The sequence below is a fragment of the Elephantulus edwardii genome, unplaced genomic scaffold (assembly GCF_000299155.1).
Source record: "Elephantulus edwardii isolate Elephantulus edwardi_28Jun2011 unplaced genomic scaffold, EleEdw1.0 scaffold00005, whole genome shotgun sequence".
Taxonomy (NCBI): domain Eukaryota; kingdom Metazoa; phylum Chordata; class Mammalia; order Macroscelidea; family Macroscelididae; genus Elephantulus; species Elephantulus edwardii.
The window spans coordinates 8,933,253-8,950,835 of record NW_006399755.1 but is presented as its reverse complement, the minus strand read 5'-3'; the positions used below and the strand labels follow the sequence as shown (position 1 = coordinate 8,950,835).

The 17,583-nt window shown below is 37.6% G+C and overlaps 1 protein-coding gene across 1 annotated transcript in view; it reads right to left on the bottom strand.

Annotated features, from left to right (window-relative positions):
• The window catches only part of SCP2 (sterol carrier protein 2), a 148,900-nt gene that overhangs the window by 83,964 nt on the left and 47,353 nt on the right, over positions 1 to 17,583 (bottom strand). The window contains exons 7-9 of the mRNA XM_006879690.1: positions 10,902 to 10,988; positions 5,853 to 6,003; positions 3,868 to 4,015 (exon numbers count right to left, since the gene is read on the bottom strand). Coding sequence (XP_006879752.1) covers positions 3,868 to 4,015; positions 5,853 to 6,003; positions 10,902 to 10,988 — 386 coding nt within the window. The remainder of the gene's footprint in view (positions 1 to 3,867; positions 4,016 to 5,852; positions 6,004 to 10,901; positions 10,989 to 17,583) is intronic.

The window sequence follows — 17,583 nt, the reverse complement described above, 5'->3', positions numbered from 1 at the left end:
TGAGAAAATAAAAAAAGAAATTGGGCTTCTAGCCAAAGAGTCAGTGAATTAAACTCACAAATGACCCAAGGGAGAAATATGAGACAATTTGCTTCCGTAAAGATTGACAGCTTTGAAACTCTATAGGCAGGTCTTCTCTGCCCTCCAGGATTGTTGTGAATCAGGTTTGGCACCATGGCATGAATTAAGAAGAGAATCAGATGAGCTTCCAGAGAGAAACATTAGAAAAATCTATGTTGTTTGTCTATCCATATAGATAACACGGAATGAAGACCCAACCTAGGTCTTCGTTCACCAACTATGACTTACTTCTTAGCCAGTTTACGTCAGACACCCAAGATACATGTTTTGGACAAAGCTTTGTTTGTTTTGAAATAAACTCTAATGCACTGGGTTAATGATTTGTCCAGGACAGTCTGAGTTCTAGAAGCCTGATTTGCTAACATCCTGCCTTACCATGGCTGAAGGGTCATTTTTCAGGAAAATATCTTCTTTCACCAAAAATAGGTTAAAAAAAAAACACAAACCCTGTAGTTACCTTGAAAAAAAAAAGTACTGGATAGATCACGAACTACCAAGAGAACAGACTAATCTTGGAAGAAGTACAGCCAGAATGTTCCATGGTACCCATGGTGAGACTTTGTCTTACATGTTTTGGGCATCTTATCAGGAGGCATATGTTATCAGGAAGGGTAAAAGACATTAGGTTAAGAAAAAAGAGAATCGTGAAGGAGAGAAGGACCTTCAGTGAGATGAAGTGGCCCAGGGACTACAGCAATAGGCTTAAGCACAGCAAGGACTGTGAAGTTGGCACAGGAAAGAGCAGAATTTTCTTCTGTTGTATACAGGCTCGCTATAAGCTGGAGATAACTTGATGGCACCTAACAACAACTTCTAAAATTTACGAGATGAATGAAGCCTCATATTTTCAAAGTTTCTCATCTTGTTAAAAACTCCTGCATCAGGGAACTCTGGTGGCCTAGTGGCAAGACGCTGCACTGCAATCCCACAGGTACATGGTTCAAATCTACCAGATGCTCTGCTGGAGAAGGAGGAGGCAATCTCCTCCTGTACCAGTCAGATCTGATTTGATGGTACACATAAAAATAGTACAATAAAAAATAAAATTAAATGAAAATTAAAAGAAAAAAAAACCTCCTGCATCTAAATTCCAAAATCAATCTCCATAATAGTCTATGTGTTTCCTATTGCCAAAGGGGCCCTTTAGAGCAGTGAGAGAAGATCTTCACCCTGAAACCTACAGCGTCCCTTTTTATCAGGAAGTAGCTAAGAGAATATGCTATCCCCTTTTCCTTATGAATCAGGGGGAAGTCTCTCTCAGGGAGGAGTGATAGGGAATGGCAAAGGACACACTGACAAAGGAGATTAATCAGAACTGGCTTTGACAAGCACTGTGGCAACTGGACAATTAAAACAGACTTTCAAGGAGGGGGAAGAATGAACTGGGGAGGAGGGTAGAGAAAATAGTGCAACAATGAATGAATGAAAACCCAAAATCTCTGTAAATGTCCATTAAAATTAATAAAATTTAATAATTAAAAAAAGACACACACACACAAAAAAAAAAACAACCAAAAACCTCCTATTAGATTTCTACAAATACAATGAATTCAGAAAACTAGGGGTAAAGTAAAAATTTAATACAAACATTTATCTAAAACAATGATATTCATTTAAAAATAATACTTCTCCATAACTTACTCATTTTCCTCTTTTCAAATATGCTGCTTATATTGTACACATATTTTTAATACATAGAAAGATAAACACTTTAAAAATTAGCACTTAATATTAAGCCAAGCTGGCTAAAAACAGTTGTTTCTAACAGTAAGCTTTTTTTAAAAAAACAACACATATTTAGAGGCTTCAACAATCCTTTTAATTCTGTGAAGTCTCTAGCCGTTCTTCTAGATGGTGTAGAAGCAAATAAGGATGCATGTAGTATTTAAAATATTCTCTCCAATAATATTTCTGATAAAGAGGTAGAAGCCCTGAAGAGAATGATAAGGGTAGTGGTACTGCTCTCAGAGGTGGCTTATCATTTTTCAGTACTCTGTGTCAAGACTTGTTCTCAGATGTATTTATATCATTTAATCCACAACCCTGTAAAGTAGATATTACCAATTCAATTTTACAGACGAGAACCAGAATTGAGATGTGAAGTAACCACTTCAAAGTCACAACAGGGAATCTAGGATTGATGTTCGGGCAGCCTGTCTCCAGAATGTGTGTTCTTAACTAACTAGTACTACAGGGTCTTCAAATATGGAAACATTTCTCCATTTGCAAAATCTAATACACTAATAACAGAATTTTAGATCGCTAAAATTTCTATCTTGGCTTAAAACTTAGATTGCAGATTAAAAATTGTGGTTCAGACATTCTGACTCAAACCCAATCTTAGATACAGCTTTAGTCTGGAATAGTCTATATAGTTCTGTTGAGGGAGTGGGAAATCAAACTCAACCTTTACCTTACATCATGCATAAGAACTGACTCAAAATAGCACATAATACTTAAATGTTAAATCTAAATCCATAAAACTTCCAGAATGAAAATAGAGGATCCTTTTGGACCCTGGGAGAGGCAAAGATTTCTCAGAATACAAATAACATGAACCATAAAAGAAAAAATTGATAAATTATACCTGACTAAAATTTAAAATTTTCATTCTTCAAGAAATACTATCAACAAAACAAAAAGATAAAACAAACTGGGAAAACATTATTCACAACACATAGATAGCAGACAAAGGACTTACATCTATAATGTAAAAAGAAAGCACAAACAAAACCTTGTAAGACAATAGAGAAGACAGCCTAGTAATAAAATGAGAAGCCACCTGAGAGATATTTCACCAAACAAACATGACCAGTCACTTGCTTCCTCACTGACTCATTGCTGTGGAGTCAGAACCAACACTCCAGGTGATTTTCAAGACTGTGTATCACACAGGAGAAAAATGCCTATCTTTCTCTGAGGACAGCCTGGGGACTCAAACTACCTGCCTTTAGGTTAGCAAGACAACCCCTACTCACTAGGCCACTAGAGCTCCAACAAGTTCTGGTGAATGACCACCAGCTCTGGTGACCATCGAAGGGATGACCAATAAGCATATGAAAGGACATTCAACATCATTAGTCCCCAGCAATACACAAATTAAAACTACAGGAAGATCCCAATAAGCACAATTTAACCAACTGTGACAAACTTGAATTCCGATTCACGGTGACCCCAGGTGCGCTGGAGTGGAACTGTGCGCCGTAGGGTCTTTGACGATGGTATTTAGGAAGGCCTTTCTTCTGAGGTGCCTCAAATCACCACCATCTTTCAGTTAGCATCTGAGTGCTACTGATTTGAATAAGGAGGTCCTCGATACCCTCTTTAGAATGACTAACGTTCAAAACTGACCACAGCAAGTGTCAGCAAAGATGAGAAGGGTATGAAGCTCTATACATTGCTGGTAGTAATGGAAAACACTAACAACAAATTATGAAATGAAAAGGGGAGAAATTCCCCAGATCATTAACTACTTTTTTTCTTCCTACAAATCTTTACTCAAACACAATTTAAAATATTTTGCATTTCCTATTTCATTTTAGATCCTTTCTTTCCCATTTAACAGTATAAGTATCCTTGACTTCAATTATTTATACACTATTATCTCAGTGTTTGCAGTGTCTAAGACATCATGTTCTAAAAAGTCCACCACCAAGAGAGTTCATTACTTTGCAGGTTAGCAGAGCTGCCACAGAAGGGAATGAAATGCGTGGACTGTTTTTTTGAACAGTAAAAGTAGAGTAAGTGAAATTTAGCAAGTTGACCTTCCCTCTTCAAAGGTATTACCTTCTGGACAGAGTCCCAATGCTTCATAAGTAATGAGCTCATTGACAGAAAAGCAATCATGAAGTTCTATCACATCAATATCACTTGGTCCCAGACCAGATTTCTCATAGCACCTTCTGGCAGCTTCTTTACTCATATCAAAACCAACCTGAAACCAAAATCATATACAGGACATCAGAATGTAATATTTTTTAAATAAGGAAGTTATGAGAGATGAATAAATATCTATATATATATGGATGATCTTAACAGCTGAGAAGTGACCACATGCATTAAAATCTCATTTGATTCTAGTTACATTTGACTCCACTATTACATGCTATTGTTGTTGTTGTTAGGTGTTTTCAAGGCGATTATGACTCACAAACTGACGTCATTGCTCTCTAGTGTTTTGGAGAGGTCTTTGACAGCAAATTTGCTCAAAGCAATACATCTCTTAATCCTGATTGCAGGTACCAAGGGTGTTGACTGTAGATCCAAGTAAGATGAAATTATTGACACTTTGGTAACAATAACAACAAATATTACATAGAAAGTCCAAATAAAATAATAGTTTGAAGGGAGAATATATTGAATTTCAGACTGTAAAAATAGTTTTAAGTTATTGTTGTTGTTGTTGTTGTGCAGTGTAGAGTAGGAACCAACCCTCAGCTGGCCCTCCAGCAGGTTTTCAGAGGCAGTTAATCATATGGGAGGAGACTGTAAGATATATAAAATAATTTAGAATTCCTTAAGCTATATTTTTTAATAAATTTTTATAAATTAAGCTATCAATGCATAGTTGTAGTAAATAGGGTGAAGAATTTTATCAACAGGTGGTTGTGATTCAGATACACTGAAAAATATAGGTGAATTCATATGCCAAAATATGCAATCTTATTTTAGCAGATCATATGGAACTCAAACTTTGTGTTCCAAAATTCTTGCTCTTAATACTTCTTAGTTCTTCTTCAGGAATAAAAACTTGTATAGTACAAAATGTATTGTAATCAGAAAATCGGAATATAAATTCTACCATACCCTAGCTTTGTGATTTGGAAAAGCTACAGGGATATTCTCAAATTCACAGAATTTTTGTAAAATAATTTTGTAAAATGTAATTTATCACATATTCTTATACATATGTGTATATTTATATGTTGCTGTTTTTAGATATCCTCAAGTACAACTCACGGTAATCCTATGAACAACAGATCTGAACTTTGTCCAATCCTGTGCCAACCTCATCATTTCTGACACACTTGAGCCTACTTCTGTAGTCATTATGTCAATCCATCTGGTTTGGTGTTCCTCTGTTTCCCTGACCTTTCCAAGCAGGATGCCCTTCTCTAAGGAATAGACTCTCCAAGCAACATACTCAAAGTGTGTGAGATGAAGCTTTGCCATCTTTGTCTCCAAAGAGCACTCTGGCTGCACTTTCTCCAAGACACATCTGTTTGTTCTTTTGGTAGTCCATGGGATTTTCAGCACTCTTCTCCAACACCAAAGTTCAAAGGCATTCATTCTTTCTCTATCATTCTTATTCATTATCCAGCTCTTAGATGATATATAATGTGTATACTTTTACGTACAGTGTGAGTGTGTGTGTGTGTGTGGGTGTGTGTGTAAATATTCAACTAACTCAAAGTCTGAATTCTCTCATCTTTTTACCTTCCTTCATTTTGAACTCAATCTTCAGTGAAGATTTTTTAAATCCTGAGGATCAAGAAAAGTCACTGAAAATACATTTGTTTTTTCTCTAACTCCACAAGGTTAAAAATTGAGGCATACTTATTCAAAATAAAAATAAAAAGCATGTCTAATTAGCTAAAATATCACATAATGGTGCAGGTTCCACTGTAAGAGGCATATGTTCTCATCAGTTATGCCTTGTGGCAGATTCTTAAAAATTAGTTGCAACGTTAAATGTCTAGACGACTATTTTTCAAATTAATATTTAACAGCAAACCTTCAATATAGTTAGTAGGACAGAATCTCAGATATACCACTTTAATCATGCTGTTTTCCTTAAATGAGCTCGGGAAGTCAGTCACCATCTCTTGTGCCACAATTTCCACAGCTTTGGATTGCAGGCCATATTTCTGTACAAATGGTTCACTAGCCACAATTACTGCTGCAGCACCATCTGAAGTGGGACTAAGAGAAAGCAAAAGTAATTATTTACAAAATACTGCAAAGGACCTTTATTATATAAACAGAAGGATAACTAGGAAAACATTTATGGAGACCCAAGGGGGGAAAGGGTGGAAAGAGAAGGGTGAGGGTGGGCAGGGAGTGAAAAACATAGGGTCACACAATTAGGTGGGTGGAGGGAGGGGAGTAAAGGAAAAGAGAAAGATCTAGCAGGGATCTGAAAAGACAGGGTAATGAAAGGCAAAGTTTAAAGGTGATGGATTTCGTAATACATAATGAATGAGAATAACTGTATAAAATACAATGTGAATGAAGGATTGTGTGAAACATAGTCCATATGAACTCTGTATGTAAACCAATGTAAAGATTTTAAAAAAATAATTATTTACGTTTGCACCACCTCAATCCTAGGATTACAGACTAGGAGGTCTGTCTATGTGGAAGATGGGGCAAAGACACATGTCTTAGTAGACTATCTTCTGTGAGATAACTACAATTTAAAATCGCATGAACTTCCCACCTCAGGACTGAACCCATAACAAGAATTTAAATGTTGCCAGTCACTGGTCCATGGTCTCCATCATTCCCCAGAAATTCTTACTGGTAGAAATGCTGGCTTTTCCTCTGTAGATACACATGCATCTTCTGATAATTTTTGAGGAGTGACTTCATTAGATTACTCCTATTTTAGTATGATAAAGATTCCACTCTAGGCCTATTTATCTTCAATTTTGTGATGTCCCAAATAATTCCACCCCAGAATTCTGTTGGAAACTGAGAAAATTAAGACTCTTATGGTTTTAGTGAAGACTCGTAAGATCTCCTCGAAATAGATCAATACTTTAGAGCAAGATGTGAATGAGAACAGCAAACACAGGAAGTTTTCTGTAGTGTGAAAAACAATGTATATGAACTCTGTAAATAAACAAGTACAAAATTTATTTTTAAATCAACTTTTGAAAAAAAACATTTTCTGTAACTCAGCTGGCCTTTCTGAGTGGATAGAACCTCATATAAAAGCTAACCTCACTTATTTACTTCCATCTCAGCTTGTACCTCAAGGACATAGCCTGTTGTAACGAGGTCACAAGCAAGAGCTACGAGCAACTACTCAGTCTTGCAGGAGACAGACACTGCTAAACGATTTCCAAGATGATACTGTTCTTAAAGGTATACTTTTTTCTTATTTCATATTTACTTTCAATTATTATAAGTGAATACAATTTCCTTTAATAGAAGTGAGCAGAGGGATCTCTGGTGGTCTACTGGCAAGAAGCTGCACTGCAATCCTTAAGGTACATGGTTCAAATCCACCAGCTGTTCTGAGGGAGAAGGATGGACAATCTCCTCCTTTGCAATTAACTTCCTCTGAAAACCCACTGGAGGGCCAGCTATAAGTCAATTCTGACTCAATGGTACACAACAACAACAAAGGACGTGCACAGAAGAGAAAACAAAACACTCAAGAATAAAACCTTTGGATTTCTAGATTATTTTCATGAGTAAATACAATGAAAAAAAAAAAACACCTTTCCCTAGCAGGCATGAACAATAAGAGTGTTTTAATGAAGGTAACCCACAGTGAGGGTTACATTGGTAGGAGTTCCATGAAGCTTTATAAAGAGCCTAAGGCTTACCATCCCACAGGTGGGGAATGTGGGGAAGATAGCCGCTCCATTTTCCTAATAAATACTAAAATATGTTTTTCATATGATCATTCATTGCTGCTGTCATATGCCATCGAGTTGGAACCAACCCATAGCTGACCCTCCAGTGTGTTTTTGGAGGCAATTAATTGCACAGGAGGAGACTAGTCGCCCTTCTCCTATGCAGCACATCATAGATTTGAACAATGTGCCTTTGGGATTGCAGCACAGCTTCTTACCACCAGGTCCCAGGGCTCCCTCATTAGTTATTGTTGTGGTGGTGTACTGCAGAGCTGGAACCAACCCATGGCTGACCTTCCAGCAGCTTTTCAGAGCCAGTTAATCACACAGGAAGAGACTGCCCATCCTTCTCCTGCCATTAGTTATGAGGGAGACACAAATCAAAACACCAGTGTGATATCATCTTACTCCAGCAACAATAGCAAAATTCAATAAGACATCAAATAATAAATGTGGGCAAGGGCATGGAGAGACTAAAACTGTCATGCACTCTTGGTGGGAATGTAAATGATATAACCAAGGAAAGCAGTTTGACACTTCATTAAAATGTTGTGTTGGTCTTTTGTGCAATGATGTTGGAACCAAGCAATAGCTGGCCCTCCAGAGGGTTTTCAGAAGCAATTAATTGCACAGAAGAAGATTGTCCATCTTTCTCCCATGGAGCAGCTGGTGGATTTGAACTGTTTGCCTTTGGGACTGCTGCTAGCAACCTCATATATAAATATATATTTCAAAGAAATAAGAGCTACCACACAAACTGATCTCTTTATACCCATGCTTACTACAGTATTATTTATAATAGAAAAGAGATGGAAACAACCCAAATGTCCATTAATGAACAACTGGATAAAGAAACTATGGTATATTCATAAAATGGAGTACCATGCAATGCTAAAAAACAGCAAATAATCCATAAAATATACCATAACAAAAATTTATTTATAACTCAGCCATAGTGGTCAAGACAGCATAGTACTTATACAGCGACAGACACACAGATCAGCAGAATAGAATTGAGAACCCAGAAATCAGCTCATCCAACTATGGTCAACTGATCTTTGAAAAGGAGATGGAATCAGTTAAGTGGGGAAAGGACAGTCTGTTTCACAATTGGTGCTGGGAAAATTGGGAAACTATTGGCAGAAAATTTAAGCAAGATCCACACTTCACACTATACACAAAAATCAATACAAGGTGGACCATGGACCTAGAAATAAAACCAAAGACTATAAAATTCATCAGAGAAAAGCTAGGAAGAACTCTAGAAGCCCTAATCCACAGCATGAATAGTCTCCCAAGCATAATAAAAAAACCTACAACCAGGAGATAATAAAATAGATGAATAGGACCTTCTAAGAATCAAATCTCTATGCACATCAAAAAAATCCCTTCCAACAGGATAAAAAAGAAACCCACTGACTGGGAAAAATATTTGGCAATGATGCATCTGATAAGGGACCCATATCTAAAATTTATACAATTCTCCAGCACCTTAACAAGAAAAAGATAAACAATTTAATCACAAAATGAGCACAGGATGTGAATAGACACTTTACCAAAGAAGACATTCAGATGGCAAATAAATACTTGAAGAAATTTTCAAAATCCCTAGCTATCAGAGATGCAAATCAAAACAACTATGAGGTATCATCTCACTCCAGCAACAAAAGCCAAGTTCAACAGGCTAGCAATGCTGATGAGGGTGTAGAGAGATTGGAACACTTACTGCTGGGGGAGTGTAAAATAGTGCAACCAATATGGAAGGTGGTCTGGTGCTTTCTCAAAAACTTACAAATAGAAATACCATTTGATCCAGCAATTCCACTACTGAAAATATAACCTAAAGAAACTAGAGCCACAACTCAAGCATATGTATGCACAGTCATGTTTATTGCTCCATTATTCACAATAGCAAAGAAATGGAAGCAACCCAAGTGTCCATCAACAAATGAGTGGATAGAAAAACTGTGATACATACACACCATGGAATATTACTCAGCATTGAAAAATAATGAACTCGTAGAAGGCATGGCGGGGGGCTGTCTAGAGGACCTTATGCAGAATGAAATAGTCACAAAATGACAGATACTGCATAACACTGCTGTTATAAAACAGGAAAGACATGGGGGTGGGATTGGCGAGAGAATGAGAAGAGAGTATAGATAACAAACACTGCATTAGAACAGTCAAGGGGAAAAACTGTCCAAAAGGAACATATAATTAGGCATTATATGTATGACAACAATCTGGAACAAGGGTTGTATTTCAGAGAGGGCTGAGGGAGGGGGAAGGGAGAGGGGAAGAAAATGTGCAACAATGGGGGGAAATGAAAACACTTTTGATGTTTAGAAAAACACAAAAGAAAATTCATTTCGAGGGCACTGCGCTAAGTGAAATAAGTTACTTATAAAAGGACAAACGTGTATAAGACCAACGTTATAAAAAAGCTAAGGAAAGGTTTACACATGTTGTGCCATAATAGCGAGTCCCCCAAAGGACACCAGGAAGCCGAAATCCATGCAAGAACATGAGGGATTTTATTACAAGCTCTTGAGCAGGGACACACCCAAGGCCCCCAGCGCTTTGAGACAAGGGTTTTTATTGGTGCTGGGAGTGGCAGAGACTGAGTGAGGGGCGGGGAGATACAAGGGGATTGGGGAACTTGTGAGGTAAGATGGAGGCAGTGAATAGCGATTGGCTAATTTGAAAATACGAGGGCTTATTAACAAGGGCATGAATACTTGGCATACTCTGATTGGAGTAAGGTTCATACAGGAGGAGTTAAAGTCACTTCTTTGTTGCTGAGGTCCTTTCAGGAAGTGAACTAGAGGAAAGCAAGGACAAAGGACTAAAAATAGCAGCCAAACCAGAGATATATATAACAAATTTTGACTCTTACACACACAGATAGAAACATTCCTGAAAGGTTACCAAGGATGGGAATGGAGGGAGACTTGAGCAAAAATTAGAAAACAGATAATAGGCACATGTTAAGATGGGTGAAGGGAAAGGCAATAATACCCAGTAAAGGATGACGAACACAATTATCACTAAAGAAAGAGAAGACAGAGAAATAGAAGAATTAATGGAAATCAATTATAGGGAGGAAATGGGGGAAATGTACAGAAATGCTATAAACAAAAAGTATACAAATGGCTATACAAAAGTCAACTTGTTTTGTAAGCCTTTACAGAAATCACAGTAAAAAAATTTAAAAGAAAATGTTTTTCTTACCAACACTGTAATAGAGTCATGAATCCAAACATTTTTCGGGATTCCACCACGTCATCTAAACTGTATTCCTTCTGAAACTGGGAATACCTAAACACAAAATAAGTTACGATGTAACTTAGCAGTTGCAATACTTGACCAGAAGTTTAGATGAAAACAAAACGCAAACATTCGTTCCACAACCAAAAGTTTTAAAAAAAACAACAACTCTTGGTGGGGGGGAGGGTTGGGAGGAGAGAAAAGTGCAACAATGAATGAATGGAAATCCAAAGTCTGTAAATTTTCATTTAAATTAATAATAAAAATTTTTTTAAAAAACCCCAACAACTCCAAAATACCATACTCATTCCAGCCTTGTTAGAGAATTAAAAATGTTATTCTGTAAAGCAAAGTCAAATGGCTAATAATTCAGCCAATATTTGTGCTGACATTATAAAAATACATTGCCTTTGAGAGTCAGAACCGATCCATAGCCTACTCTCCCATGGGTTTTCAGAGGCTGTTAATCACATAGGAGGAAATGGCCCATCCTTCTTCCATGAAGCAGCTGGTGGATTTGAACTGTGTGCCTTTAGGACACAACACAGCTTCTTACCACTAGGACACCAGAGCTCCCTATTAAGTACATTACACAAAAGCTAATGAAGCTTTAAAATAAATGACAAATGCTATTACAAAATCTGTAATAAATGATCCACAGTCATCAAAGCACATTTTTTTTTCTTCCGAGTACTGCAGAGGAAACTTTTATCACCTATTTTTATCCCCTTTGACTTCTGTTCACAGAAAGTCTATCAAAATAGCAGTAGCAGGAGACATGATAGAGGAGTTTATAGAATCTAATTTCAATGAGTAGGGAAATTAACAAGTAATTCAAATGCTTAAAGGACAAAGCCTGTTGACTCAGACAGGCATACAAGGGTCTGCATGGTTGCATCTAAAGTTAACTTGATCATTGGCAACTTTCAAAAAAATGTCTTTCATGTGTGCCATACCCTATTACTGGCACTGAAGATATAAACACAATCTTGACCGACAAGGAATTCAGGCTTATCCTGTGAGAAGTAAACACAATTCTAACACAATATGATAAATGCTGTTACAGAAATACTATTCAAGGTGCTGTGGGAGCGCCCAAGATGTACAGGAAATCCAGGAATCAGAGAAGTTTTCTATGACCTTAGGCAAAGAGGAGGAAGTGAGAAAGAATTCTTCTTAAAAAGAAACAGTTTCTTGAGATAAATACATAGTTTGGGAGGAAATAAGACGCAAAAGTGAAGATGAAACAGGAGAAACGAACAGGAATTACATTGTAAAAGGCCATTTTATAGTATTTACATTTAATATTAAAGACAATAAGGAACTACTAAAAGTAAGTGACAATAATAGATTTGCATTTCAGCAAGAAGTCTACGGAAAAAGATGGTAAAAGGCATCATCAGAAGTGTGTTAACCTTCTGATTTAAGTTGTGGCAATTAAGGCAAGATGATAAGGGCTGAAAGCAGGAACTTGGAGGAGAAGGACAAAGAGAGGGGGGATGAAGTCAACAGAAAGTAAGAGGACTCCCTGGAACTTACTGCATATGAAGCGTGAGAAAGCAAGCCAAGTCAAAAATATCGTGGTCAAAAATAACTGATGACGAGCACAAAGATGGGTAATACGGAAAGAATGAAGAGAGAATGAAGATAATGAATATGAGAGGATGAAGGGCAATAATATATTCTGTATGGACATGTTGCATCTGTGGGACATTTAAAAAGACCAGAAAGAAATTACAAATGCAGGTTTGGGGGCTCAAGTGGTATGGGCTATCTCTAACAGATTCTCATTGCCATTACGTATTAGAGTTGTGGGGGAAATTTTAGCTTTCTTAACAAAAACGGACTGACCTCAGTGTTGGAAGGAGACTGAGAAGGATGGGTTCAATAATGTATACTGCATTGAAACAGATGAGGGAGAAAACTGTTTAAGAGGGAAAATTATTGGGTATTTTTGTCATGACAGGAGTCCAGAGCCAAGTGGACCTAGGGGAAGGGGTTGTAAAACAATGAAAGAATTTTACTTTTCCAAAAGGGTCGTGCACTAGGGGGGAGGTTTGGGAGGGGAGAAAGTGCAATAATGAATGAATGGAAATCCAAAGTCTCTGTAAATTTTCATTTAAATTAATAATACATTTTTTTAAAACTTGAAAAAATAGAATTAGAAAAAAGAGTGTGAAAAAAAAATGACTGCTCATAAGGCTTAGAAATATGACAGGTCTGCTGTCCCAAAATTCTTTCTTCATTAGTCAACTAAAGCCTAGTGCAAGACTTACCATCTGAAATTGGTTAGCCAAACTTAGAAAGCTATTCCTGGCTATGCCAAAGATTTTTAAGTGATGAAACTGAAACTAACACCAAGAAATAATATTTATCTATTAAAGAACTTCTAATATGTAATGGAAACTCCATGATGGCAAGGAAATAAAGCAGTGTCTTGCACACAAACAGCTGAATACCTACCTGTTGAATGAACTAATGAATGCCTTAAGAATACTGAAAAGTAGTAGATATATGTATACCCATGTTTATAGCGGCTTTGTTTACAATAGCAAGGAGTTGGAAACAACCTAAATGCCCATCAACAAACGAATGGGTAGAGAAGCTGTGGTATATTCGCACAATGGAATACTATGCTGCATTGAAGAACAAGGAACTCATGCAATATTATTCAAAATGGGTAACCCTGGAGGACATTATGCTGAGTGAGGTATCTCAGTCACAAAGGGACAAATGCTATATGGTGCCACTGTTGTAGAATGAGGCTGGCATTGGGGTGGGGGTAAGACTGAGAAAAACTGGATGAAATATGTTTACGGCATTGAAGTCTATGGGGGAGAGAATAGTCTAAAAGTATTATATTTTAGGGAATTATTTTTATCGTAGGAGTATGCAATGAGGGTTGCAGAGTGGATTATATTTGGGGGTAGAGGGTGGGGTTTGGGGAGGTGCGGGGGGGGATTGTGTACCAATGAGGGAGTTTTTCTTTTGCTTTTCAAGGAGAGGAGCAAATGGGAGGGGGGAGGGGTTTGTGCGGGGAGAAGGGTGCAACAATGAATGAATGGAATCCCAAAATCTCTGTAGATGTTCATTGAAATGAAAAATAAACAACCTAAATTAAAAAAAAAAAAAGAATACTGAAAAGAGCCTGGGGAGGCAGGAGTTAAGTGGGAGGGAGACTTGGAAGTAATTCTCTCCCAGGAACATGGAGAGCTGTTCTGTGGAGTCTAGAAACCAAGAAATGCAATCTATCCATTAATTTCTCAGCATGTTCCTTGCTAGTTTCAAGAAATACCAGAGATTTTATGTGGGTCTTTTCAGTTCAAAAGGACAAAGAAATCGGTTCCAGGCCATCTTTACAGGCTTATGACTGCTCAACTTAATTATACTACCCAGTAATGTTTTTGCTGTATACCATCATAACTGACCCATAGCTGAACCTTCAGCAGGTTTTTAGAAGTAGTTCGTCACATATCCCGACTTCACCTGTGGAGCAGCTGATGGATTCAAACCACATGCCTTTAGGATGGCAGTGCAGTTTCTTACCACTAGGCTACCAGAGCTCTTCTATGTTCAAAATAGGGAGCTCTGGTGGCCTCGGTTTTAAGGAGCTGCACTGCCAAACCAAAGCCAGGCAGTTCGTATCCACAAGCTGCTCCACAGAAAAAAGAGGGACAACTCCCTCTCTTAGGATTTACAACCTCTGAAAACCTGCTAGCAGGTCAGCTATGAGTCATTTACAACTTCAAGGCAATGAAACAGAGAAGTTCAAAGCACTCTGTAAGATAACAGTTTTTAAAAGGTGAGATGTAGTCTTTGATCTTAAATGTATCATCACAGGAAGAGGAGAAATACTAATAAATAATTAAATATGACACAGTGTAACATGTAACAACAGATGTATAAAGATAGTGTGATGAAACTTATAACACAAGGTAATTATACCCAGGAGGTATTAAAAAGGTACTAACAGACCCAGCAATTCCACTACTGGGAATATATCCTAAAGAAACCAGAACTGCTACCCAAGTAGATATATGCTTATGTTTGTTGCTGCTTTGTTCACAATAGCAAAGAGCTGGAAACAACCCAAGTGCCCATCAACAAATGAATGGATAAGAAACTGTGGTACATTCACACAATGGAATATCATGCAGCACTGAAAAACAAAGAACTCATGAAATATTATACAAAATGGGTGACCATGGAGGACATTATGCTGAGTGAAAGATCTTAATCACAAAAAGACAAATGCTACATAATGGCACTGTTATAGAACAGGACTGACATGGAAGTTGGGGGAAACTAAGAAAAGAGGGGATAAATAATGTACATGGCATTGAAACAGATGAGGGAGAGAACTGTATAAAAGGAATATATAATTAGATATTATTGGCATGATAAGAGTCCAGAATAAGAGTTGCATAGTAAGGTGGTCTGGGGTGGGGGGGTACTGTATAACAATGAAAGACTTTTTTTACAAAAAAAAAAAAAAAGAAAAAGCAAACTGGGGGAGGTGAGGGGCAGGGAGGAAAATGTGCAACAATGAATGAATAGAAATCCAAAACTAAATAAATAAATATTTAAAAAAGAAAGTAGTGACAGAAATTATATATATGCAGTGAGACTTGAGTGAGTAGATATTAACAGGCAGAAGGATATTTCAGAAAGAATTAATAGCAAAAGTAAAAATATCCTAAAACCAGGATTGAATAAAATAGATGAATGGGACATTCTGAGAATTAAATTCCTATGCATACTTTTTTTTAAAAAAAAAGTCACTTCTCAAAAAGGATAAAAAGGAAATCCACAGACTGGGGGAAATATTTCATAATGTCATCTCTGATAAGGGACTAATATCTTAAAGCTATAGAATACTCTAGCACCTTAACAAGAAAAAGGTAAACGACCCAAGTACAAAATGGGCACAGGATAGGAATAGACACTTCACCAAAGAAGACATTCAGATGGCAAACAAATACATGAAGAAATGTGCAAAATTCCTAGCTCTAAGAGAGATGCAAATCAAAACAACTATGAGATAACATCTCACTCCAGTAGGAATAGCAAAATTCAACAGAGCAGCAAACAAATGCTGGCGAGGTTGTGGAGAAACTGGAACTCATTCACAGTTAGTGGGAGTGCAAAATGGTGCAACCAGTAGAAGGTTCCCGGCCACCATGGCTACCACTGAATCCCGTAAATGTACAATTTCCTCCTGAAACTAAGTATTTACCACTCGCCTCACGTAGACATTAACCAAGACTGGCAGCAGGCTGAGAGAACAGACTCCACACATTCAGTAGGGGAGTTGCAAGGACAGAGTAGAGGGAAGCTCACAATTCAAGCAGGAACAAAGTTTTGTCAAGAACTGTCTTGGAGCCAGTTATCAGGCACAGGAGAAAAGCATTCTCCTTCTGGTTTAAGGACATTGTGGAACTACACAAATGTCTTAGAAGAATTCATTTAACAGTTCATAGGGTTTCCAGAGGCAAGCTATTACAGAAGTGGATGCCACTCCTGCTTCCAAGCTTGTTTTAATCAGGGAGCTCCACCAAACAGTCCACCATGGGTAACCATTATCACATTTGACACATCAGTTTCACAGTGGTCAGCTTCACAGCAACCATGAGTTACCTCTGTACAGCAAGTGGATAGACCAGGACTATATTACCTAGAAGAATGTTTGACAACAATAGATATTATTTTTTTTAAAAAAAGATATACTATGTCCACAAATTCTTTGTCATGGCTGTATTCAAAACATGAAGGCTACACACAAAAAAAGAATGGGGGGGAAACGGTGGGGCTAAATTCCCTTCCTCTTGAGTGCGGGTGGATTTAGTGACTCATTTCTAGGGAATTTTTTTTTAAAGGCAGATGTGATGGTATGTGACTTCTAAGATTAAGTCATAAAAGACATTCCAGCTCTCTCTTTGCTCACTCTTGGATGATTTGCTCTGCCAAAAGCCATATGCATACTCAGCCCTATGGCGAAGTCCACAGGGTGAGGAACTGAGGCTTCAAACCAACAGCCATGGGCATTTGTCATCTTGAAAGCAGATCTTCCTGTCTCTGCCAGATCTTCAGATAACTACAGTCCCAGCTGACTTCTTGGCTATCATCTTGGGAAAGACCCTGACTCAGAGCCATTTAGTTAAACCACGTCTGGGTTACCAACCCTCAGAATTGCTTTGAGATAGTAAATGTTTACCACTTTCTGTCAATAAATTTGGTGTAATTCATGATTCAGAAAAAAAAAAATGGTGCAACCACTATGGAAGGCAGTATAGCGCTTCCTCAAAAAGCTGGAAATAGAAGTAACATTTGACCCAGCAATTCCACTGCTGGGAACATACCCTAAAGAAATCAGAGCCATGACTCAACAAATGTATGCACATTCATGTTTATAGCTCTGTTATCCACAATAGCAAAGAGACAGAAGCAAACCAAGTGCCTATCAACAAATGAGTGGATAGAAAAATGATGGCACCTTCATACAATGGAATATTATGCAGCAATGAAAAACAATGAACTCAGAAAACATTACACACCCTTTAGAGTAGTGAGAGAAGATCTTCACCCTGAAACCCACAGCGTCCCTTTTCAGCAGGAAGTAGCTAAGAGAATACGCCGTCCCCTTTTC